The sequence below is a fragment of the Gigantopelta aegis genome, chromosome 13 (assembly GCF_016097555.1).
Source record: "Gigantopelta aegis isolate Gae_Host chromosome 13, Gae_host_genome, whole genome shotgun sequence".
Taxonomy (NCBI): Eukaryota; Metazoa; Mollusca; class Gastropoda; order Neomphalida; family Peltospiridae; genus Gigantopelta; species Gigantopelta aegis.
Window position 1 is genome coordinate 16,059,681 of NC_054711.1, and position 27,846 is coordinate 16,087,526.

Here is a 27,846-nt window from a genome sequence, read left to right on the forward strand (position 1 = left end):
ATCCATCATCAACAAACATGGCGGATAGACGGAAACCTGTCCCGTCTGAAGAAAGAATACAAGAAACTGACAGACAGTTTCTTGGTAAATGTCTCTATAGAATATATTTTATTTAGGAGGTGGTCAAAACGCCTTTTTTTCTTTAAATACCCAACGGACACATAATAGCGGCGGCATTGCAATTTCTTGAATTTGCTGCACCAGCTTGAACTTCAAAAGGCTTATATTTGGCTGAATTTATTTTTGATCTAGTGTATTTTGTAGACCAAGTGTCATAATATCCATATGTTTAACTTAAGTTAACTATAGATTTTTAAAAAATGTACTGAGTCTTAAATGTTTTTAAATGAAATGATTTATTCGGAATTTCGTGTAATATACTTTTCCCTTTTTTGGACACTGGGGTATGACAAAATGAACAAGCTTGAATATTAACAGTGGAGGATCAAGAGGAGGTTTACATGTATTCGAGTACTCCCCTACTCTTAACCCCCCCCCCCCCCCCCCCCCCCCCCCCCATGGTTTTACTCCAGTTCACTGTGTTGACATTTAGAACTTCGCATTTAAACCAGATGTTTGTGCAGTGGACAGTTTGTACTGTGGCAAGAAAAATTTGTATGGTGGTCGAGTCCAGCTACCCTGAAAAATATATTTTAGAAAAAGAAAAGTTGCTTGGAACCAGCTAGAGACACTTCGACACCTCAAAACCCTATATGCACACATGCCTGATTTAAATGTAGCATTTTTTGTATCTCTAATAAAAATGCAGGCCCCCTGGGCTATTTCTCATTCCAGCCAGTGCATCACGACTGGTATATATCAAAAGCTGTGGTATGTGATCCTGTCTGTGGGATGGTGCATATAAATGATCCCTTGCTGCATTAGAAAAAGTGTAGCGGGTTTCCTCTGATCAATAGCCGATAATTAATGTGCTCCAGTAGTGTTGTTAAAACAAACTATTGTTTACTCAGGTAAAAACTCCAATGTGAAAAAACTGAGGGGAGTGATTAATTACTCCCCACTCCAAATGGGGTTCAACCATTTAAGATATCACCATATTGATGCCATATATATTCCCATGCTAAGGGGAGCTGACTATTACTCAGGGGAGTGAAAAGGGAATAGTTACAAGCAAAAATTTTACAACATGTTTTATATTCTGTGTTTTTGAATTTATTTTGTATTTAAATCATTTACAGAGAGAACGGGTGTTGGTAATATAGTCCGAGATGTTCTCGCCAAAATTGTAGCAAACAGACCAGCAGACCCAATAGATTTCCTAGCTACGTAGTAAGTATACATGTGATAATGCAGGCATCGAAATAAGTCGAGAACGGTCGTTCAGGTTACCAGGAGGTTACCACATGTAAGAAAAGTTGAGAACGGTATTTCGTTCTTGACAAAAATTTCAATGTTAAACAGTAGTTTCGTTTCCGAACATAAACCAGGCAATGCATTCCGGACTTTCGCATTTCAATTTCTTGTTAGGAATTACATCGATGTTTGCGTGCACTTGTGCAATTGCAAGCAATTATAGTCATTCTGCATTTAAGCAGTGTCCACTAGATAAATTTACTTCCGGATTTTGTTTCTCGTACCAATGTGGTAACCTATAGGTTACCAGGCTATATTTTGTGGTAACCTGTAAATAGGTGACCAGACACAATGCTTATTTTGATGCCTGTAATGGTGTATATTGTGTATCTAGGCCTGTCATGTTAGGTTAGTTAAAGACTAGAGAACAAAACTAAAATTCAGTCTAAGCCAAACTAGTAAGATTGTACATCATGTACAGACCATGCTTTTTAAGTGCACGGGTGCGATCGCGCTTGTACAGCGCATGTATGTAATTTCAATCTGACGAGTGTGAAAAACAGCGCACATTACACTTGACAATTTGAACAAACAGCATATGTAAAATAGATGGGTATATTTATTTCCACTGTTTACAAAAAGTAACAGTTTTCATAGCTCATTTAGCAGATAGGAAGGTTCTTTTATTAAAACAACAAAAAAATAAAAAATGTCAGTGACTTCCATGCAGTCGTTAAACTGTTATTTCTCTTTGTTGAACAAATCGGGACATACTGGTTTAATAGACAGTTTTGTAGACGTACCAGTCATAATCCAATTGGAGCTACACTGCCAAGATTTTTCACTCGCCTTAGCATATTGAGGTGTGTGATTTTTCACTCGCCTTAGCATATTGAGGTGTGTGATTTTTCACTCGCCTTAGCATATTGAGGTGTGTGATTTTTCACTCGCCTTAGCATATTGAGGTGTGTGATTTTCCATTTGCCTATAATTTTCAAAAACCAAGGACTGCATGTATATGAAGGAATTGGATTTTGCCTACTAGTAATTAATCAATTATGCTGAACTTTTTATATGTATGTTATGTTTACAAGCTTACGTGTAGCAGCCATGGCTTGTTATTCTTATCTTCAAGCAGTCATGAGCACACTTTGTTTGAATGCAAATCCCCAGTCAGTCAACTGGTAGTGTTCAATACTTTATATATTATTTGAAGTCATGTTAGTGATGTTCCCAAAGTCTGATCCAGTCGGTGGTTATTAAGTTCAATTTCAGAAATAAAATCATGATTGCAGCCCTCTATGTTAACTTTTCCATCTAGGAGCCAGATGGTGCCTACTTGTATTTTTATATAGATAGGATGGAATATTTTAGTCGCCGAACAGAAAAGAAAAAAAAAGATCGCATATGCGACCGATTTTGCGACCTAATTGGTCGCAGTGTATTGAGCGGAATTGCATTTTAAAATGTACTGACCTTCATATTTTTATTGTATCGTATTGTATTTTTCACACAGTTCTTTACACTGTGTTTTACACACTCATATAATGTTTATTTTTAATGGAAATAATCATAATGTTAATATATACTTACCTTTGTTTGATACCCCAGTGCTCGAGATTAAAACTTTTGGCCAGTATCCCAGTTGGATACTAACATTTCAAAATCTGGTATCCCACCTGAGAATTTAGTATAATATGGCATCCCAGTGGGATACTGGGTTCTTGAAGTCTGGTATCCAAAATTAAATTCTGGTATCCCCGGGATATCGGGATACCGTTAATCTCAAACACTGTACCCAATAGCAGATCTGTATTTTTTTGTGCTGGTGTGTCATTCATCCATCCATTCATTCACTTATTCATTGAAACATTCACTCATTCTTTGATTGATTCATCTATTCATTCCATCATTCACTCATCAGTGTTCTCGCTACTCCATTTAAGCAGGGTGGCCCATCCCACGATTGCACTATACCGCCCTCCTTTCACGTTCTGCCACCCTCCTTTATTTTTCTGCGTCCTTCTTTATTTTCCCACACCATACTATATTTTACAGCACCTATCTCCACTATTTGCAAATGCACACTGTTTTTTCCAAACAAAATTTGTTGTGTTAAGTCTGCACACTGGATATCAAAGAAAATGATCTGCATTGTGTGTACAAAAAAGCAACTGACGAAAAACTTCAGTAGCTTACGACAGTTCATTCGATCGATCATTCTTTCTTTCTTTCTTTCTTTCGTTCGTTCGTTCGTTCGTTCGTTAGTTTGTTCATCCATTCATTTATTTAATAATTCATGCATTCATTCACTCAGTTATTCACTCACTCACTCATTCATTCATCCATTCACTCATTCATCCATTCATTTATTCATCCATTCATTCATTCATTCATTCATTCATTCATTCATTCATTCATTCACCAGACCCCAGTACACCACCCCATACCATTAACAGAATGTGATATTTCTATATATATATGTATATTTGTTACAGTTTCGTGTCTCAGGAGGAGCAGAGTACGAACGTTCAGAGAGCATGTCAGGTGATCCAGATGACTCACCACAGTCGTCCAGTGTTTGAGTCGAACGTCCGCGTCGCCTACGACATTCTCAGCAAACCTAAAACAACGGGTAAATTGTATTTGTTTTATGTCGGTGACTAGTAAGGCCTGGGTCCAATTTCACAAAACATTGTAAGCTTCGTTTTGCATGTAAACGTAAATCTACTATTATAGTGCAACAAATACAGTTAGAAGAACACATATTTAATTTTTTTTTCTTCTTTAAAATACTCCAGCTTCTGTAGTGATGTAGTGATGTAATTTTCTGTGTGAAATTGATGCCAAACACTTGCAAATGCAAGACCAGTATAACTGCTAGTAGCAGATGTACACTTACGATGTTTAGTGAAATGGGATTCAGGTGTTTGAAAATAACGATGCGTCACATATGACATTCTAAGCAAACTAAAACAACGGGTGAATTCATCCGTTTTATGTTGATCTCTAGTAAGGCCGGTGTTTGAGAGTAACAACGCGTCATATATGACATTCTTAGCAAACTAACACAGTGGTTAAATTCATCCGTTTTATGTCGATGACTAGTAAGGCCGGTGTTTGAGAGTCAACAACGCGTCGTATATGACATTCTCAGCTAACCTAAAACAACGGGTTAATTCATCTGTTTATGTTGGTGACTAGTAAGGCCGGTGTTTGAGAGTCAACAACGCATCGCAGGTAGATTAAATGTGAGGTGCCACACTTTTTGTTGGTGTACTGCCTGGGTGTGTTGGTGCACTATTTATATCAGTTTTATTATTAAACGTTAACATTATCGGCAGTAGATATTGATTTGGTCTATTGGAACCTTCAAATTCAATACAACTTACATTTGAACATGGGAGGTAACTCATAGCCTACTGTTGAATTTTGGCTGCAATCAGAATGGATTGCCTCTCTTGCGTCAGCTTTAGGAAAGGAATGGGCCGTTTGTTATTATCCAGGACAAATCGTTGGTACTACATACACTACAGGAAGAAACCCATTGGCACCTAGATATTTAACCATAGCAGTATTGAAAGGGGGTGCTGTTGGGCTCTTCCTGTAGTGTGTATATTAGTCATTAACATCCAGTGCACCACGACTGGTATATTAAAGGTCGTGGTATGCGCTATCCTGTCTGTGGGATGATGCATATAAAAGATCCCTTGCTGCTAATCGAAAAATGCAGTGAGTTTCCTCTCTAGGACAGTATGTCAAAATTAGCATATGTGTGACATCCAATAGTTGATGAATAATAAATCAATGTGCTCTAGTGGTGTTGTTGAGCAAAACAAACTTTAGTCATTAATATGTAAAGTATTTCTTTTAAGCAAACTTGAAAATGATCCATTTAATAGTATTTAGTGAAAAATATAAGGTTATTGTTGTATTAGAGTAGGTAGGCAGCCATTCCATGTTTTCACTATCAAGTTATCTCTGGCTGAGAGAGCGACCACAGCCATCCAAATGTGTGCCTAACTCTCGAATGGCTACTCTGGCTAAAGATTGGGCTGTGATACTGCAACTATAACCTGATGCACAGTCGGTTTGGGATCGATTCCTGTCGGCGTACCCAGTGGGCTATTTCTCGTTCCAGCTAGTGCACCACGACTGGTATATCAAAGGCCGCGGTATGTGCTATTCTGTCTGTGGGATGGTGCATATAAAATACCCCTTGCTGCTAATCCTAAAGAGTAGCTCATGAAGTGACGACAGCAGGTTTTCTCTCTCAATATCTGTGTGTTCCTTAACCATATGTCTGACGCCATATAACCATATAAAATGTGTTACGTTCGTCGTTAAATAAAACATTTCCTTCCTTCCTGTAACTCTAAGCAAACATTCCTTTCCTTTATTGTTCAGGTCCAGCGAGCAAGGTTCAGAAGAAGAGTGGTCTATCCGGAGCCATGTACACCGATGTACTGTACATGTTGTGCAGGTATTGTTGTTAGCTTCATTTAGTCGTTAGAGCACTCACCTGAGCTTCTTTGGTCATAGGATCAAACCCACAGTGGACTTGTTTTCTGATTTAAAAAAAAAAGTGTTTTACCTCACAAAGGATGCGAAGGTGATATTGAGAATAACTAGTTAATAAAAACAAGAAGTTTGTTTTGTTACACAACACCTCTGGAGCACATTGATTTGTTAATCATCGGCTATTGGACGTCAAACATTTGGTAATTTTTACATATAGTCTTAGAGAGGAAACCCGCTACATTTTTCCATCAGTAGCAAGGGATGTTTTATAAAGTTTAAAGTTTGTTTTGTTTAACGACACCACTAGAGCACATTGATTTAGTAATCATCGGCTATTGGATGTCAAGCATTTGGTAATTTTGACATAATTATAGTCTTAGAGAGGAATTCCGATACATTTTTTCCATTAGTAGCAAGGGATATTTTATATGCACCATCCCACAAACAGGATAGCACATACCACGGCCTCAGTTGTGGTGTACTGGCTAGACCGAAAGTGCATCAGGCGGGTGCTTTACCACTGGGCTACATCCTGCCCCCAACTAGTTAACGACGGATAAAGCAGATATCCAACGTCAGTAACTAGTTGTCATCTTTATCCTGCAGACCATAGAAATTAATGGGAAAAGCTATTATTTTCTTTATTTCAGCCACATTGTGCGATGACCTAGAGGTGAAATGAGTGATTTTGTAATGTAGGTATGCGTGTGACATCACTTGAGTGACATCAAAAGTCATATCCTGCTAGTAGCTAGATATGACTTTGCTTTATTTGTCATCATATTCTGGGCCCCAGTGGTAAAGTGCTCGCTTGATGCGCAGTCGGTCTGAGATCGATCCCCGTCATGGGCTCATTGGTCTATTTCTCGTTCCAGCCAGTGCACCACGACTGGTACATCAAAGGCTGTGGTATGTGTTATCGTGTCTATGGGATGGTGCATATAAAAGGTCCCTTGCCACTAATCGAAAAGAGTAGCCCATGAATTTGCGACAACAGGTTTCCTCCCTCAATATCTGTGTGCTCCTTGACCATATGTCCAACGCCATATAACCATAAATAAAATGTGTTGAATGCATCATTAAATAAAACATTTCCTTCGTTCATATTCTGTGAATAGAAATGGTGGTTTCAGGATAAATTGGTATAATGATACTCCAGCACATTTTAAACTACAGTTCAATTTAGCTCAGTTGATAGAGTAGTTGCTTAAGGTTCTTGGTGCTTGCGTCATTGGATCGAATCGCCTTGGAGGACCCACTCTCTGATTGTGTTTTTTTTTACTGTCCCAACCAGTGCCACTCAACTAGTATATCAAAGGTGATGGTATGTGCTGTCCTGTCAGTGAAAAAAATTAATATAAAAGATTTCTTGCAACTAGTGAGAAAATGGAGTTGGTTTCCTCTGTCTGTTAGAATTAGGGTACCAAAAAGTTTTACATTCAGTAACTGATGATTAAGAAATCAATGTTCTATAAACAAAACAGGTTTTTTAAAATTTAATTTTGTTGTTGTTCTTTTACACATTTTAGTGATGTAGTTGACTGGTTAGAGTCCACGTGAAGTATGATGGGACCAAGGATTTAACTCTGATAGGACCTGGTTTTCTTCCCCCTCTCCCGATTCCCAGCCAGTGCCCCATGATTAATATATCAAATGTCATGGCATGTGTTGACCTGTGCTGTTTGGTAGTTTCAAGTGACAACAGCAGGTTTCCTCTCTCACTGTCTAGACCAAGAGTTGCAATGAGCTTGACAACAGATATTTATGATGGACTTTGGCAAAATTTCAAAGAGCCATTCTAATTTTGATTTCATTTTGCACAGTCTTGTTAAAAAAGAAGAAGACAAAATTGAAATAAATATATGTAATTTTTGTTTGTATTATCAGTGACATTCCGACAGCGATAACCAGTAAGCTTATGAAGAAGATTCAGTGTTTTGACTTCGAGGCCGTCCCCTACGATGTGTTCCGGTCAGCAGTGTTCACCTGTTGTGTTCTACAAGGTAAGTTGTCGCCCTTGGTCATTCAGAGTTGTCTCCCTTAATCATGTATGGTTGTCTTCCTTAGGTCTCACTACACAGATCACTTCCGGGTGAGAGTTCATTGATCACAGCCCACTATAGTTCCTAATTGTGACACATGTTATGGTTCACATATTCACTTCTAGGAAATGGTGAAGAATTAAAACAATATGTATTTTTAATGGTAAGCCTTCTGGCTGTATTTGGACCGGCCTCGGTGGCGTCGTGGCAGGCCATCGGTCTACAGGCTGGTAGGTACTGGGTTCGGATCCCGGTCGAGGCATGGGATTTTTAATCGAGATACCGACTCCAAACCCTGAGTGAGTGCTCAGCAAGGCTCAATGGGTAGGTGTAAACCACTTGCACCAACCAGTGATCCATAACTGGTTCAACAAAGGCCATGGTTTGTGCTATCCTGCCTGTGGGAAGCGCAAATAAAAGATCCCTTGCTGCCTGTTGTAAAAAGAGTAGCCTATGTGGCGACAGCAGGTTTCCTCTAAAAACAGTGTCAGAATGACCATATGTTTGACGTCCAATAGCTGATGATAAGATAAAAAATCAATGTGCTCTAGCGGCGTCGTTAAATAAAACAAGCTTTACTCTTTTTTTCTGGCTGTATTTTACCTATGTTATTTTGTAATATTGTGCATCGACCTTTTGGGACATGGGTGTACAGCGCAAGAAACAGCCGGAGTGAATCGGTTAATAAACCACCTGTTCGGACTGGTACTACAGCCAGATACGGTCATATAGCAAAAAACTGAGATGGAAATGTTCTCAATTTTGGAGTGAAAATAAATGCTTAAATATAATGTATGTTCGCAATTGTGTATGTTGTTAGTGCCAATGAGAACCCGTTCTATTGGCAATCTTCGTTTGAAGTTGGGCAATTTAATATGAGTATCAGTGGCAGATGACATCTGTGTAGTGAGACCGTAGTCATTCATGGTTGTCTCCCTTAGTCATCCGTAGTTTTTTCCCTTAATCATCTTCCTTAGTCATTCATGGTTGTCTCCCTTAGTCATCTATAGTTCTCTCCCTTAATCATCTGGTGTTGTTTCCCTTAGTCATTCATGGTTTTTCTCCCTTAGTTATTAAACAAACATTCCTTTCTTTTCCTAATAGCCATTGATTGCACAGTGTGCTGGGGTTGTATTAAACAAGACTTCCTTTTCCTAATATGTACTGATTAAATAATGTGCTGGGGTGTCATTAAACAAACATTCCTTTCCTTTCGTAATTAGTGGTTAGTGGTCGGTAGTGTCGTGGTTAAGCCATCAGACTACAGGCTGGTAAGTACAGGGTTCGCAGCCCGCTACCGGCTCCAACCCAAAGCGAGTGCTTAAGGGCTCAATGGGTAGGTGTAAGGCCACTACACCCTCATCTCTCTCACTAACCACTAACCAACTGACAATTAACCCACTGTTCTGGACAGACAGCCCAGATAGCTGAGGTGTGTGCCCAGGACAGTGCGCTTGAACCTTAATAGGATATAAGCATGAAAATAAGTTGAAATGAAATGAAAGTGAGAGAGAAGTCGGGTGCAGTGGTCTTACACCTACCCAATGAGTCATTAAAACTCGCTCTGGGTGGGAACCAGTACTGGGATGTGAACCCAGTACCTACCAGCCTTATGTCTAATGGCTTAACCACAATGCCACTGAGGCCTGTGTTACTACACATTTAAGAATCTATTTTGTGCGGAGATGTTTTCATTTGTTGTTGTTTTTTTCACCTAGATTACGTCGCACTGTCGGCACACCTGTTTGACTCACTCGACTCACAGAAATCGGGAAAAGCCAACAAGGTGCTGTGTGACGCAGTGCTGGATCAGCTGAGGACTGCACTGGGAAGTTCGAGAAACGACGTCAAAAGGCTGGTAGCATTTTTCACAGTGACACACATTTGTTACTCTCTTCCTTGAATCACTGTCTTATTTCCTGGTTTTGGAAGAGATGATCATAAATTATAAATGACTTTTAAAAAATGTTAACGCTTACATTTCTTTTGTATAACGACACCATTAGAGTACGTTGAATAATCATCGGCTACTGGATGTCAAAACATCATTTTGATTCAGTCTTAGAGGAAACCCGCTACATTTTTCAGTTAGCAGCAACAGATCTTTTATATGCACTTTCTCACAGACAGGATGGCACATACCATGACCTTCGATATACCAGTTGTGGTGCACTGGTTGAGACTGGGAAAAAACCCAATCGGAGAATGGGTCCACTTAGATGGTTCATGTAGATGGTTAATGTAGTAAGCATCTCATGCTAGTACTTTGAGCTAAATCCTGCCCAGTTACAGTTAAGTCATAGTCAGTGCGCTACAATTAGTATATCAAAGGCCGTGGTATGTGCTATCCTGTCTGTGGGATGGTGCACTACTAATGGAAAAATGTGGCAGGTTTCCTCTCTAAGATTATACATCAAAATTACCAAATGTTTGACATGTAATAAACAGCCGATGATTAATAAATCAATCAATGTGTTCTAGTGGTGTCTTTAAAACATAAATAAATTGTTACGTCATTGACATGTAATAGACAGCCGATGATTAGTAAATCAATCAATGTGTTCTAGTGGTGTCTTTAAAATATAAATAAATTGTTACGTCATTGACATGCAATAGCCAGCCGATGATTAATAAGTCAATCAATGTGTTCTAGTGGTGTCTTTAAAATATAAATAAATTGTTACGTCATTGACATTAAGACTGATAGGTACCGGGGAGCGGGATGTAGCTCAGCAGCAGCGTGTCCGCCTGGGAAGCGGTCGGTCATCGGATCGATCCTTCTCAGTAAACCCATTTGCAGTTTGGGCTATTTTCCATTCCAACCAGTGGTCCACAACTGGTTCATCAAAGGCTGTGGTATGTGGTGTCCTGTCTGTGGGAAAGTGCATATAAAAGACCCCTTGCTGCTTATCAGAAAGAGTAGCTTATGTGGCGGCAGCAGGTTTCCTCTTAAGAAATATATCAGAATGACCATATGTTTGACGTCCAATAGCCGATGATAAGATAAAAATCAATGTGCTCTAGAGGCGTCGTTAAATAAAACAACCTTTACTTTGATAGGTACCGGGTATGCACCCCGATACTGACTTCCAACCCATGCCACTAAACCCACATCTCTCTCGCTAACCACTGACTTGGTCAGACAGTCCAGATAGCTGAGGTGTGTGCCCAGAACAGCATGCTTTAACTTTTAACTGGATATGAGTCTAGCCTGGAAGTAAATTAAACAAGGACTACTTAGGTGGTTTGAGAAATGTTAAAATGCTTGTATTACAAGGAAATATCAAGATGATAAATGACTTGAAAAACGTGTTAGGATGTGCAGTGACTGTTGAAAAATGATGTGAAATAGATTTTCATTAAGACACGTGTTCTTGTCTTTCTTTTTTTTACCTTTTTTGTTCTGTGTGTGTGTGTCTCTCTGTGTGTGTGTGTGTGTGTGTGTGTGTGTTTGTGTTTGTATGTGTCTCTCTGTGTGTGTGTGTCTGTGCATGTGTGTGTCTGTGTGTGTGTGTGTGTGTCTCTCTCTGTGTGTCTGTGTATATGTGTGTGTGTGTATGTTTGAGTGTGTGTGTCTTTCTCTCTGTGTATGTGACACTAACTTGCTTGGTATGTTATGTTATATTTTTCTAAATAACAAATTGTGTCTGTTGTTTCAAACAAATAGTGAAACACATGTCAGTATGGTAATTAATGCCTAATTACATGTACCTAATTTATAGCCTCAGTTCTGTAGTGGTTAAGCCATCAGACCTACGGATGGTAGTTTCTGAGTTTGCATTCCAGTACTGGCTCCCCCACCCCCCCCCCCCCCCCCAGAGTGAGTTTAATGACTCCATGGGTAGGTGTAGACCACTGCACTGTCTTGTCTGTCACCAACAGCTAACCACTAACCACTAATAACTAACCCACTGTCGTGGACAGACAGTCCAGATAGCTGAGGTGTGTGCTCATGACAGCGTCTTTGAAACTTAATTGGATATAAGCACAAAAATAAGTAGAATGAATGAATGAATAAATTAATGTAGTCAATGAATTGTAATATTTAAAAAATTAAAAAAGTAGAATGAATGAATGAATGTATGTAGTGAATGAATTGTAATGTTTAGATTTCTCTTTACAGGATCACAGAATGAACAAATGAATGAATGTATGTAGTGAATGAATTGTAATGTTTGGATTTCTCTTTACAGGATCACAGAATGAATGAATGTATGTAGTGAATGAATTGTAATGTTTAGATTTCTCTTTACAGGATCACGGAATGAACGAATGAATGAATGTATGTAGTAAATGAATTGTAATGTTTAGATTTCTCTTTACAGGATCACGGAATGAATGAACGAACAAATGAACGAATGAATGTTGTGAATGAATTGTAATGTTTATATTTCTCTTTACAGGATCACAGAATGAATGAATGAATGTATGTAGTGAATGAGTTGTAATGTTTAGATTTCTCTTTACAGGATCATGGAATGAATGAATGTATGTAGTAAATGAATTGTAATGTTCAGATTTCTCTTTACAGGATCACGGAATGAATGAATGTATGTAGTGAATGAATTGTAATGTTCAGATTTCTCTTTACAGGATCACGGAATGAATGTATGAACGAACAAACGAACGAATGAATGTTGTGAATGAATTGTAATGTTTATATTTCTCGTCACAGAATCATGGAATCAGGATACAATCTCGGACCTGATGGCTTGCATCTTGCATTAGACCGGGTAAGATTAGAAAACTTAAAAGCACTGATACTAATTACTTTGTTGTGTAAAGTACTTTTGACTGTTACAGCCACAGGGGACTGTAGGTTTTGTCTCCATTCATCTGTCTGTCCATCTATTCAATATATAGTTTTTCAGATTGCCAACACCCTCCCCCCCCCCCCCCCCCCCCCCCCCCCGCCCCCGGTAATGCCTCAAGATAGTGAGCTGGAATTTCATTTAATTTTAAACAATTTGAAAATTGAGGAACAACTATTAACATTTTAGAATTGTGTTGCCATTTTAAAACTTACATACATGTACATATAGCAAATTTCAAAGTTCCCTGTTAGTGGCTATGTCACTGACAGGACAACACATACCACAGTCATTGATATACCCATAACTGGTTCAACAAAGGCCATGTTTGTGCTAACCTGCCTGTGGGAAGCGCAAATAAAAGATCTCTTGCTGCCTGTAGTAAAAGAGTAGCCTGTGTGGCGACAGCAGGTTTCCTCTTAAAAACAGTGTCACAATGACCAAATGTTTGACGTCCAATAGGCGATAATAAGATAAAAAATCAATGTGCTCTAGTGGCGTCGTTAAATAAAAACAAACTTTTAAACTGATATACCTGTCATGAGACACTGGGAGAAAAACCTATTTGGAGAATGGATCTACCCAGGGATTTCGATCCTACACCCTAATCACCGAGGGATTTCAATCCTACACCCTAATCACTAAGTACCTCATGCAAACACTCTGCCGACTGAGATAGACTCCATCCCTATGGTAGCAATGTTTCTTCTGTCACTGTCTACGTTAAGTGTTCATTGATTCGTTTTATAGTTATTTTCATGTTTATCTGTCCTGGGCACACACACCTCACCTATCTGGACCATAATTAGGACACTGGGTTAGTGATTAGTTGTTAGGGGCAGGACATAGCCAAGTGGTAAAGCGCATACTCGATGCGCTGTCGTGTCTGGTCTATATCTAGTTTCAGCCAGTGCACCACGACTGGCATATCAAAGGTCGTGGTATGTATTACTCTGTCCGTGGGATGGTGCATATAAAAGATTCCTTGCTGCTAATCGCATGAAGTGGCAACAGCGGGTTTCCTTTCTCAATATCTGTGTGGTCCTTAACCATATGTCTGACGCCATATAACCATAAATAAAATGTATTGAGTGTGTTCTTCAAATAAAACAATTCCCGATTAGTTGTTAGTTAGAGAGAAGTCGGTGTCGTGGCCATACACCTACCCACTGAGTCATTAAACTTGATTTGGGTGGGAGCCGGTACCGGGGTGTGAACCCAGTACCTACCATTTTTAGGTCTGATGACTTAAAGGGACAGACCCTAGTTTGAACCCGTGAAAATTAACACTAAGTTGAGTTAATCTACAAACCTGTAACACATTTGGATAAAGTTACAACTGAGTGAAACACGAGTTTGTGACTTTGAAATGGTGAAATACCTTCTAAAAATAGACTAAAACTTCAACTTCATAACTGTTACTTCTCAGACACACGTGCGTTTTTAAAAATATGAGAAATACATTTTGTGATATTAAAAACACCAGGATGACCAAAAACACTTCGAATGTACGGAAATGGATAAACTAAGCAATACAATCTAAGTAAAGTATGATTTCAGTTATCAAAAATGGCTCTAATAGTCAAAAATATGCCTAAGTGTTTAATAACTAGGATATATCCCTTTAGCCACTGCACCACTGAGGCAGGTAGTGCTTTATTGATCATATGCTATGTATGTAATAACTCTAGTTTTAAAATGTCTTGATGTGTCATTACACAAATAGTAATTTTTTCTTGTCTCTTTTTTCCTATGTTTTTTGTTTGTTTTGTTTCAGGCATTAACACGGGAGAGGTCGAACAGTCTTCAGACACTGGACAACTTTGTAATGGAAGCTTGTGATGCCTTTCTAACAAAGGTAAAAAATTAAACATGCCCCTTTTTATCAGTCTTTATGGCTCTCACTCACGTGTGCTCACACAAAACGATTTCCACGTGGGTGAAAAACTGCTCACCTCATCACATGCTGATATTGTTAATTTATTTTACCTAAAATTACTGTGGCTCGAACACTGATTGCAATTGCTCTCCTATATAATTTCAGGAGAGCAATTTATTGCTCACCAACAATTTTCAAACCATAAACATGACTTTTATGACATACAGTAACCTGATTATAAATTATTAGTTGATGTAATTTACCTTATGAACAGCTAATTGCTTGGCCCGGTAGTAAATTATTGACATTGCTTAATTAACATGCTTTCTAAATGGGTCGAATTACATAGTTTTGCCTTTGTAACAGCCAATTAGCTGATTAGTAATTAATAGTAATGTTGCTCGCTTGGACCATTTAATCAGTTATTCGACTGGAAGCTTTGCAATCGATTTACAACTGATTACAGTCCAGAGTTACATCCCTTCTAGACCGGTGGTTGTTGATGCACTAATGAACCAGTCAAAATTCTGATACCAAAATCGTCAAGCCCGTTCAAAGGGAATTAATTGTGGCACACTGCTTATTTCTGTGTGTCTGGCTTTACCGAGTTGATTTTAATATTACCACTGAATGTTGCAATATTGAGTTTTCTTTAGAGCTTTTCCAGACATGGTCAGATTTGGGGAGTAGGGGTGCATACCCAGTACCAATCAGTCTTAATGACTTAACATTGTTTTGTTTTTTGGTTTAACGACACCACTAGAGCACATAGATTAATTAATCATCGGCTAGTGGATGTGAAACATTTGGTAATTCTGGCATATACATGTAGTCTTTTGAGAGAAAAAATCTGTTACATTTATCCATTGGCAAAAAGTGGATCTTTAAATGCACTCTCCCACAGACAGGGTGGCAACTATCCCAGACTTTAAAGGGACAGACCCTAGTTTCAACCCGTGAAAATTAACACTAAGTTTAGTTAAAGGGACAGACGCTAGTTTCAACCCGTTAAAATGAACACTAAGTTTAGTTAAAGGGACAGACCCTAGTTTCAACCCGTGAAAATTAACACCTGTAACACATTTGGATAAAGTTACAACTGAGTGAAACATAAGTCTGTTACTTTGAAATGGTGAAATAGCCTCTAAAAATTGACTTAAACTCGACTCCATAACTGTTACTTGTAAGATGCACGTGCGTTTTTAAAAATATGAGAAATGCATTTTGTGATATTAAAAACACCAGGATGACCAAAAATACTTTGAATGTACAGAAACGGATAATCTAAACCATAAATTCTAAGTAAAGTTTAATTTTAGTTATCAAAAACGGCTATAATAGTCAAAAATATGTCTTAGTGTTTAAAAACTAGGGTGTGTCCCTTTAAATATGCCAGTTGTGGGGTTCTCAGTTGGCTGGTAAAATACCCAGTGGATCACCCGAGGGGATTCGATCCTATGCCCGGGCATCTCGGGTGACCACACTACCATCTCGGCTAAATCCCGGCCCTTGATGTAGCAGTCGTGGGGAACTGGTTAGGATGGGGGAAAACCCTGATGGGATCACAGAGTTCTACTAAACTGAGCTACATCCCACCTCCCAGAGATGTTGACAGTAATTTATACAAACCCATAAAATAAAACAGTTGCCATTACTGACATGTTAAAAACGAAATCATTGGTGAAGAAAGCATCAGGCTTCAGATACCCGCTGTCGCCACTTCATGGGCTACTCTTTTCGATTAACAGCAAGGGATCTTTTATATGCACCATCCCATAGACAGGATAGCACATATCACGGTCTTTGATGTACCAGTCGTGGTGCCCTGGCTGGAGCGAGAAATAGCCTAATGGGCTCACTGATGGGGATCGATCCCAAGTGAAGGCTTTACCACTGGGCTACATCTTGCCCCCCCCCCCCCCCCCCCCCCCTCCCCCCATATCAGAGATACAGATGTCTGAAATCATGAGGATATGCTAATTGAACAGAAGGTCATTAATCCATCTAAACCTAATTAATGATCAAAGTGAAGTTTATTTTGAATTCTGTGTATGTATCCAAGATACCAATAATTAAAAAAAAACAATTTAAAGAAAATTTGTGGCAATGGTGTGAAAAAACTGTGTGGAATTTACATAAGATATTGTTGGTGTTTCCCTCCTCCACTTAACCCATTTCCCAGACAGCACAGCACATGCCACAGCCTAACCCCCTTTGATATACCAGTCAGTGATTGTAAAACACCAATCATCTAGGTACCATATTATTAGACGATGTCTGAATTAATGAGGTCAAGCTAATTAAATAAAAGTTCATTAACACATCTAAAAACTAATTATTAGAGTAAGATATCTGGTGTTTCCCAGCCTTCCTACAACCACCCCCCCCCCCCCCCACCCCCCCAGTGACCGTTTCCGGAGTCACACCTTCCTACAACCACCGCCCCCCACTCACCCCCCAGTAATCGTTTCTGGAGTAGCACCTTCCTACAACCACCTCCCCACCACCGATCCCTCAGTGACCGTTTCCGGAGTAGCACCTTCCTACAACCACCTCCCCACCACCGATCCCTCAGTGACCGTTTCCGGAGTAGCACCTTCCTACAACCACCTCCCCACCACCGATCCCTCAGTGACCGTTTCCGGAGTAGCACCTTCCTACAACCACCTCCCCACCACCGATCCCTCAGTGACCGTTTCCGGAGTAGCACCTTCCTACAACCACCTCCCTTACCCCCCCGCCCAGTTACAGTTTCTGGAGTAGCACCTTCCTACAACCACCTCCCCACTACCCCTCCCTCAGTGACCGTTTCTGGAGTAGCACCTTCCTACAACCATCTCCTCCACCCTCCCCCCCAGTGACCTTTTTTTGAGTAGCACCTTCCTACAACCACGTCCCCTACCCACCCCCCAGTGACCGTTTCTGGAGTAGCACCTTCCTACAACCACCTCCCCACCACCCATCCCTCAGTGACTGTTTCTGGAGTAGCACCTTCCTACAACCACCTCCCCACCACCCATCCCTCAGTGACTGTTTCTGGAGTAGCACCTTCCTACAACCACCTCCCCCACCCCCCACCTCCCACCCACCCAGTGACCGTTTCTGGAGTAGCACCTTCCTACAACCACCTCCCCCACCCCCACCTCCCACCCACCCAGTGACCGTTTCTGGAGTAGCACCTTCCTACAACCACCTCCACCCCCCAGTGACCGTTTCTGGAGTAGCACCTTCCTACAACCACCTCCACCCCCCAGTGACTGTTTCTGGAGTAGCACCTTCCTACAACCACCTCCACCCCCCAGTGACCGTTTCTGGAGAAGCTCGTAACGGAGATTGCTGTTTGTTTTGCAGGTTAAAAAGAATTCCTGACACTCGCTTTGTCTTGGCTTCACCTCATTGTGACTTTGGTTTATCACTCGTCATCTTGTACTATATACACACCTCACCTCACGGATTGTTGTTGCCATGGTAATGTGTGTGTGTGTAAATGTATGTATATATGTATGTATTAAAACTTATTTTTAAGAAATTGAACTTTTATTTTGTTTGTTTCAAACATGATTGATTGCATTGATAACGTTTTGAGTGTTTTTTTATTGCCAGGGTTCTAAATTAACTCGTAACATCCACCTGTTCTCACCATTTTTACTAGTCATGACTGAAATGTGCTTGTCTCACCCAAATATTGCTGTTGAACGAGTCTGTAGTTAGAAAGCAGAATTTAAACATCTGTTCATTTAAAATAAAACTATTCATGAATAAAAGATCATTTTGTTAATATATTGTGTTCTGGGGACAAGTTTAGGTTCTGTGTATGTATCTAAAATTTAAATCCTCATATCAAATTTCAAGAAAATTGGTGTGTTTTACCAGTTACTTGTCTTCCACCCAAAACCAGTTCTTCAACTTGAACAAACCTTATTGTAGAGCTCAGATATTGCCTGTTGATGGAGTCATTAAAAATCCTAAACTGTCATTTTACAGTGAGTAGTTTTGTTGTTGCATTTGTTTGGTGGATGGGTGTGCAATACGGACCAGAACTTTTAAATGGGGAATTCCCTTCTTTTTACTGCAGTTATCGCCTTTTATTTACTGATGTCATATTATGATTTACAAATGATGTCACATGTACTTGAAACATTACACAAGGCTGACGCAGAGTATGATTGTTAATGTTAAGTAAATCCATGAAAGGAATTGTGATCATATATTAAATAAAGTGTTGTTATGATGTTAAATTAAAAAAACGTTTTTGTAAAACATAAAAGAAGGTACCGGTATGTAATAAATACAGAACTTCACATATGTTGTTTTCACTTCCTATTTATTGCACTCGTTTATTCTTGTGCAATAAATAGACTAGTGCAATAAATAGAAAACGAAAACAACGTATGTGAAGTTCTGTATATTTAAAACATTTGAAAGCATTAGTCATTGCAGAGCTTTAGATTCCCTACATGGAATTAGTCTGTAGTCATTGGAATAGACATTGGATTAATCTAGAGAAATGTAATATATCTAGGTGATAAAAACTATTACAATTTTAAAGCATTGGCTATTGCAGAGCTTTAGATTCCCTACATGGAATTAGTCTGTAGTCATTAGAATAGACATTGGATTAATCTAGAGAAATGTAATATTTCTAGGTGATAAAAACTATTACAATTTTAAAGCATTGGCCATTGCAGAGCTTTAGATTCCCTACATGGAATTAGTCTGTAGTCATTAGAATAGACATTGGATTAATCTAGAGAAATGTAATATTTCTAGGTGATAAAAACTATTACAATTTTAAAGCATTGGCTATTGCAGAGCTTTAGATTCCCTACATGGAATTAGTCTGTAGTCATTAGAATAGACATTGGATTAATCTAGAGAAATGTAATATTTCTAGGTGATAAAAACTATTACAATTTTAAAGCATTGGCTATTGCAGGGCTTTAGATTTTCCATATTTGAACATGGAATGTTAAATAGAGAATAATACATGAGTGACCGTTAAATACCATTTATCTCAACGAGTTGTTTTAAAATATATCTAATGAGCAAAAGCGAGTTTGATACATTTTTAAACAACAAGTTGTGAGATAAATGGTATCTAACGGACACAAATGTATTATTCTATTTCTTATATATCCTCAAAAAACAGGTTTTAAGCACATTGTAACATCTTTTTCGACTAAAACATATTTACAGCCTTTGCACTTGTAGCTAACTCACGTGTCACAGACACATGATTGTCAGGTTAACAATACATCAGTTTAATCTATTTCCATCGTGTTGTTTTTCATTGGATGCATGGCACTGGTGACCTGGTCATCACCTTGGAACAGCCAGTCGTATGTCTTGAAATTGTTATCAAAAATAACGCATGATGTTCTCACCAACGGGTGTGAAAGAATATTTGTTTTTGAGCACAGCAATATCTTTTCTAAAAGAACCAATATAATATGCTGGAGGGTTTTTAGACTTAATTTTAGTGGCTTTGCGTTAAATAGTTTAGTTGTCAACATTAATATGTTCAAGCTTATTTAGGAAAGAGCATTTTGTTCACAGATATCTTGCATTGTTCTGTAGATCCAGATTTCAGAAGCCCAACCTCTATCCTTTGTATCTTATAGCCAGTGCCGGATGTATAAGGGGGCAAAGGGGACAGTTGTTCTGGGGCCCCCTGCCAGAGCCCCCCCCCCCCCCCCCCGACTAATGACGTTATAAAAAATGTAATAATTATAAAATTAGTTCTCTTTTTTTTTAATTTGTCATGTAATGTTGAGGGGCCCCCAAACCTGAAGTGCCCCGGGGCCCCCCCAGGGTCTAAATCCGGCCCTGCTTATAGCTAGACTCAAATTATGTTGGCCCCATTATTTTTTTAGGTCTAAATCTCTTAATAAAGCTGATTTGCCCTCAAAAAGATTTTTGTTTTCTGAGAAAATGTACGATAATGTGTGTTCATTTTGTTTTTTTAAAGCAATATTTGTTAACGTTTGTATTAATGTCAGAGATTGACCAACATTAAGATATCTCCCTATATTTTACAATTACACATTTTTATGGCAGACAACAATTTAATAAAATTGATTAAAACATCAGGTAGACAGATGGACAAGAAATGAAGATTGTAGGTGGGAATGGAGAGAGAGAGAGCGAGAGAGAGAGAGAGAGAGAGAGAGAGAGAGAGAGAGAGAGAGAGAGAGAGAGAGAGAGAGAGAGAGAGAGAGAGAGAGAGTGAGAGAGAGTGAGTGAGTGAGTGAGTGAGTGAGTGAGTGTTAATCTTCTCTAGTAATATACAAAACATATTTTTAAAGTTTTAGTATGTTTTACAGAGGCAGTAACATAAATGACAGTTATGAATCGGCCATTAGCATATTCATTTCCATATATCTCCTAAAGACTAATGCTATTCTAAATGACGTTCGTTGTCCAGTGCTTTGTATACTGAGTTGAGCTAACCTTGACCAAGATATGTTGTTGCAGCTCCGATTGTAAGAGGACGGATCTTTATAGTGTACACCGGTACATGCGCCTAAATCCGTTCTACAGCCTCAGTAATACAATGGATGAATGAATGTGGCAATTCTCCTCTGATCCGCTGTTTTCCACTCATGGAACATTGCATTTTCTCGCATTTTAATCGTCCTCTCCTCCAAAATGTGTCAGATGGTACAGATTTTAACCTAGGGTTTCAAGAATTTCCGTGACCCATCTAGATTTCCTCTTTTTTGCAGTTCACCAATTCTCACCCCTGGTGAATGAATGAGTGAATGGATGAATGAACGAATGAATGTTTAACGACACCCCAGTACGAAAAAAATACATCGGCTATTGGGTGTAAAATCCATAAAAAGGATTTGCGCAGATATTGTTCACAGCATAATATTTCCAACAAGGAATTGTAAATATATGGAAACAAGAATTCCACAGAATTAAAGGTCTCACCTACTATAAAGTATTTTCGGTGCATTGTGATGAACATCCATAGGCGCAACCATAAACCACGTTTCGTTGATCTAAGATGTATAGTTTGTGAAAAACCTATGTTTAGACTTTTTCTTTGCATTACTACTTTGTCTGGTTGCAAAGATAATAGATAACGGTGGCCATTTTGAACGCCATCTTAACTTCCCGAGTTAGTTCTTCGTGGATTTGCAGGGACGTTTGGTATGTGTTTTATCATAGTCTAAGACAACGTTTCTGACAATTTCAGATTGTTACCAATTTGTTCTATGTTTTGGCTATTTTAACCTATTACTCCTGGACTATATCTGTTTAAAATTTCTACAAAACGGCTTCCGGTAGCCGACAGCTGATGTGGGAACATGGTGAATATTTCAGTGTTTCAAGCCGCACACAATCTTAGAAGGTATTTATATAAAATATCATCTGCCATAGATCGAGGAAAACGTATTTGGTGGTAAAATAGAGATGTTTGCTACCCCAAGTGATTAAACAGTTGAAGCTTGTTTTGTTTAACGACACCACTGGAGCACATTGATTAAGCAACCATCGGTTATTGGATGTGTAACATTTAATATTCCGGACATATAGTCTTCAGAAGAAAACCGCAATATTTTACCATTAGCTGCAAGGAATCTTTTGAATGGATTTTCACTCAAACAGCACATGTCACATCCTTTGATATACAAGTCGTTGGCACTGGTTGGAATGGGAAAACTAATGAGAGAATGGGTCCACCGAGGAGGGTGTAATTAGATCTTACCATTAAATTATCTCAGGCGAGTACTCTGCTAAATGAAGTAAAGATTTCGTGATGGTTATGCAGCTTTAATTCAGTTATAATAAGCCAAACATTATCAATTAAGAAATGGGATATGATGACCAGACGTAGATGTAGACGCAGGGAGATACACAGAGGATGCCCCCCCCCCCCCCCCCACACCTCTTATTTTTTCGCCGATGTAAAAATAAATAAAAGCTTGTTCAAACGCTCACCCGACCTCTCTTCACAAATTCCTGGATCCCTGCGGCGCCTGATGACTATATAGCATGACGTACTTTTGGGGATAAGATAAAGTTTGTTTTGTTTAACGACACCACTAGAGCATATTGATTTATTGATCATAGGCTATTGGATTAGAGAGGAAACATTTTCCTTTTAGTAGCAGATATATTTTTATCCCATTGACAGGATAGCACATACCACGGTATTTGGTATGTCTGTCGTGGTGCAGTGACTGGAACGAGAAATAGCCAAATGAGCCTACCGACGCAGATCGATCCCAGACCGACCGCGCATCAAGGGCGCTTTACCTCTGGGCTAGGTCCCGCCCCCCCCCCCCCCCCGGAATAATTTAAATTCTACATTAAAAAAAAAGAGTAAAGTTTGTTTTATTTAACGACTCCACTAGAGCACATTGTTTTTTTTATCTTATCATCGTCGGTGTAAGTGGTTTACACCTACCCATTGAGCCTTGCGGAGCACTCACTCAGGGTTTGGAGTCGGTATCTGGATTAAAACTCCCATGCCTCGACTGGGATCCGAACCCAGTACCTACCAGGCTGTAGACCGATGACCTGACCACGACGCCAACGAGGCCTGTTAAATTCTACATACTAACACTGTATAATTAGTTTAAGGCAGTTTTCTTTTGTGTCAATCTAAGTAGGTGAAATGTCAGACCACACTGCCTTGACACTAACGTGAGCGTTAAAGACAGACATTAAGTGCGTGTTTTATATTTCACAGAAAGAAACAGCTGAAACGGGCGGATCCAGGACCGTGTAAGGGAGTCGGAGGGTAGTTGGGGGCACAACGTTTTAAAAAGGGAAATTCGAGTTTTTCGAAGGCAGATGAGTCAAGCAACCAAAGCAAGATCTGTAGGGGATTCGGTATAGGCGTACGGGCTTTCCATTTTTTAGGGGGTGGGGGCGGGGGTCGCAGGCTGGATTTTGTCCGAATGAAACAAAAATGCATATTAGCAAACAGCTATATAGGGTTACAAACTAAAACAGTTTGTTTTGTTTAACGACACCACTAGAGCACATTGACTAATTAATCATCGGTTATTGGAGGTTGAACATTTGGTAATTCTGACTTGTAGTCATCCAAGGAAACCCGCTACATCTTTTCCTTAGCAGCAAGGGATCTTTTATACGCACCATCCCACAGATAGGAAAGCATATACCATGGTCTTTGTCCAGTTGTGGCACACTGGTTGGAACGAGGAAAAAACATTCGAATGGATCCACCGAGATGGTTCGATCCTGCGACGCAAGCATATCAAGCGAGCACTCAACCGACTGAGCTAAATCCCGTCCCCTTTGCTGGTAAAATGATGTGTTAAAAAGGTCTTATATTAGCTCGAATATCTCTATCCTTTTTGCCCGAATTCGATTATTTACTCCAGTACTGGTTGGGGGTGGGGGCATTGCCTCCGCCCACCGCATCCGTACGCTTATGGGACTTGAGGACATGATCCCTGGAAATAAAGATCAGAGACGCGTTTTAGTGTTGTATATTGTGGATGATTACTAAATAATAATTAGACACAAAAAAGTCATTAAAAAGGGCACTTCCAAAAGGTGGTGGCGTCGTGGTTAGGCCATCGGTCTACAAGCTGGTAGCTACTGGGTTCGGATCCCAGTCGAGGCATGGGAGTTTTAATCCAGATACCGACTCCGAACCCTGAGTGAGTGCTCCGCAAGGCTCAATGGGTAGGTGTAAACCACTTGCACCGACCAGTGATCCATAACTGGTTCAACAAAGGCCATGGTTTGTGCTATCCTGCCTGTGGGAAGCGCAAATAAAAGATCCCTTGCTGTTAATCGGAAAGACTAGCCCATGTAGTGGCGACAGCGGGTTTCCTCTCAAAATCTGTATGGTCCTTAACTATATGTCTGACGCCATATAACCGTAAATAAAATGTGTTGAGTGCGTCGTTAAATAAAACATTTCTTTCTTTTTTTCCAAAAGGCGGGGATGGGGTCACGAGAATCTTTTGTATCCGCCAATGCTGAACTGTTCCATACAGTATTTTCAGTCGATGGTCTGTTGACCATAGCCGTAGTACGGGCTCCCATTTTTGTGAGTGGAGGAGGTGGTGGGGAGGGGGGGGGGGGGGGGGGAGGCTGGCTTTTGCCCGAATTAAACGAAAATGCCCGAATCTGCATAACAACTTTTATTCGTATTAGCATTACTGCCAAACATCTATGTAAGGCTTACGGTTAGAAAATAATCGCTACACATATTTATATGGATTACAAACTAATGTTGCTGGTAGAACGATGGAAATACGTGTTAAAAAGGTCTCAGGTTATTTTGTCCGAATATCTTTTTTGCCTAAATTTGAGGATATTCCAGCACCAGCGGGCAGCTGTGCCCCTCTCCTTCTGCCCCTCCCCGTCTCGTACCCTTATGGGATTCGGGGACATGATCCATGGAAATGAAACACAGATCAAAGGCGCGTGTTAGTGTTATATATTTAAAAACAACCAAAAGTAATTAAAAGGGGCACTTCCAAAAGGCGGGGATGGTCACAAGACGCTTGTGCATCCGCCCATACTGAAACGTTCCATAAAGTATTTTCAGTCGATATTCTGCTGACCCATTTAGTACGTAACCTGTTGCAAAACAGCCTTTTTTCTTCTTGTTTTTTCGATTTCGAAAGGTCGAATGTCTGTGGGCTTCTTATTGATCTTTGGTTGTAATCGACAGATTTAAATTTGGTAGGTTTCACCGTTTATTAGAGCATAGGTCTATTTTCTATCCAGGGTCAGTAACACATTTTTAACATTTAATCTTTGTCTCGCGTTTACGAATTAAAAAAGACGGGATTTAAGTATTACCTTTTTGCTTCGGCATTGGCGTGTCAGACGCGTGTGCAGAGGGGGGAGGTTGGAGGGGTGGGGGTGGGGGTTTATCGAACTGTCAATGCTCAAAATAAATTTCCCGTAGTAATTTCGCTTGCCACAGTCTAGACCCCACCCTTCACACGCGCCTGCATCAACTTTTGTGTTTTTGTCCAGCCCCATTTCTTAAAAAAACTATAAGTCCTGTAGTATGTTCCACAGGATACGTGTGTTTCATACTATAGCATTTACTACACGTTACTTATGTCTGAGTAGATTGTTTTCTACATTGGACAAAAATAGTTTTAAAACCCCCCAGATGTTTTGTTTTGTTGGTTGGTGGGTTTTTTGTTGTTGATGTTGTTGTTGGGATGTATTGTTTGTTTGCTTGTTTGTTTGTTGTTGTTGTTTGTTCGGGGGGGGGGGGGGGGGGGGGGGGGGGGTTTGGGTTTTTTTTTTTTCTCTTTTTTTTTGGGGGGGGGGGGGGGGGGGGGGGTGGGTCAAAACACTTTTACTTTTCTTTTTAGCTTAGCTTAGCTTAGTAACTTGTTTAACGTGTCCATATACCACTAGGGTTTCGAACACGCCTATCCCGAGTCCGGCCTCCGATAGGATCGGGGGTCTGACTCGGGACAGGGATTTTCTTTTTACATCAAACGAAACTAAAACAACAAAAAACATTTTTGTGAGAGGATGGGACGGACTATAGATAAGTGAAACTTGATTTATGGTTACACGTATGTTCATTATTATTATTATTATTTTAAATTAATTAACAAGTGTTTTCATTGTTACGTTTCCCTAGGCCCATTCTTATAATTATCTAAGTCCTAGTTCAATGAACCTTGATATATAGCATGTAGTGTGTTGCCTGTATAGGGAGGTTTAATGACCTTCCCAGTTCAGACCAATCGAAGTAAAGAATGATAATATTTCAAATTCTAGGTGGCGACCTTGTTTTTAAATTTAGAAAATACATATATATATTTTTTAAAGGTTTTTTAAATTTTTATATTGATTTTATATATATATATATATGTAATTAATTATTTTTATTAGAATAATGTCACATAAGCTATTATTTTATTGTAATGTAGAGCATTTTGCTTAGAGTTTTTCATTTTAATTTCTAATATTCGAATGCTCGGCTATGTAAAAACAGTGATGAAATGCTATACAATATTTTGCTTGTTCTGTGTCGATCTGTGTCAGCTTTTATGGAAGCCAGTCTTTACACATATGTCGTCTACCTTTCAGGTTCCAGAGTACGTGTAACCGTCTAGAGCGTCCTGCTAACCTCTTCCTGAAAACCTGACAGTAGTATATCTGACATTACAAGGCGTTCATTGAGTTTAACTTATTTTTCTTGTGACATTGCAAGAAGTTCATTTACATTAATTTATTTTTCTTGCTTGTGACATTACAAGGCGTTCATTCACATTAATTTATTTCTGTAATGGTGACACTACAAAACATCCATTCATTGTAATTTATTTTCGTACTTACTCGTTAATAGTAGTAAGGGCCCCACTATGGGGCATATCGATTTCACTATTGCATCATCCAAGATGGCCGCCAATCTGCGTAGTAAAGGGGATGATGCCATACTGACGTCACTAGGCCCCGCCTCCTGAAGGGTGTATACATCTTTATTTTAAGAACTGACTGATGCAATGCTGACGTCACTAGGCCCCGCCTCTAGAAGGGTGTGGGCACATTTATTTTAAGAATTGGTGTAATACTGACGTCACTCTTACATTGTACATTCCAGTTTTTCTTTTAAGAACCGATGTAATGCTCAATACAGTAGTTTGTCCAAATGTGTATTTGAAGACAATGGTTACTTAAAAGACGTATGTTAATTAATATCCCCCACCCCCTTTGTTATTATATAGCAGCTTATGAAAGAGACCGTTCGTCGCACCCAACATTGAATACAAGTGTACGAGAGAAGAAATAAAGAAAGAATGAAGAGTTGTGAAACGTTAATAAATGATACCTTGATATTTGTATTACACATTTATGAATGAACTGAATGCTGGAACGTTCGGAAGTCTTGCCAATGTTGTACTCACCTAAATTAGAATAATATCCATAGGAAAAATCCACATACTTGTGAGAATTATTTTAGCAACTAATCTTATACGATGTAAGGCCCCACAGTCTGGGAGTCAAATTGAAATGTGATATCTGTCAGCTGTGAATCGTTTCGTTGATCCGCATCCCGGTAATCTAAACTAGGTGTGAGCCCACTTGAATTTTGTTTACTCCCCTCCCCACACACACACACATCTCGATGACGATAATATATATATATACATATATACACAGTGTTGGATGTAGGGAAGGGGGGCGGATAGGGCAGGGGGAGAGCGGTGTGCCCCTAACGTACATATTTATTTATTTGAAATAAGATTTTTGTTTCTTAATATAATATATACTTACTTTTGAAGATACAATACATCTTTAAGTA

At 39.4% G+C, this 27,846-nt stretch overlaps 1 protein-coding gene across 2 annotated transcripts; it reads left to right on the forward strand.

Moving 5' to 3' along the window:
• Positions 1–27,377, forward strand: LOC121387722 (tubulin polyglutamylase complex subunit 1-like). 2 transcript variants are annotated; one of them, XR_005959864.1, is made up of 10 exons: positions 1–84; positions 1,200–1,290; positions 3,813–3,949; positions 5,722–5,797; positions 7,723–7,838; positions 9,596–9,731; positions 12,553–12,610; positions 14,466–14,546; positions 17,919–18,056; positions 26,631–27,377. XR_005959864.1 is itself a non-coding variant. In XM_041518915.1 (9 exons), the coding sequence occupies exons 1-9, from the start codon at positions 18–20 to the stop codon at positions 17,934–17,936; spliced, it is 780 nt and encodes a 259-aa protein (XP_041374849.1). In that variant the 5' UTR covers positions 1–17; the 3' UTR covers positions 17,937–18,096. The 2 variants fall into 2 exon arrangements, 1 of the variants encoding a protein (XP_041374849.1); XM_041518915.1 differs by lacking the exon at positions 26,631–27,377 and having other exon boundaries at positions 17,919–18,096.
• Positions 27,378–27,846: the final 469 nt, after the last annotated feature.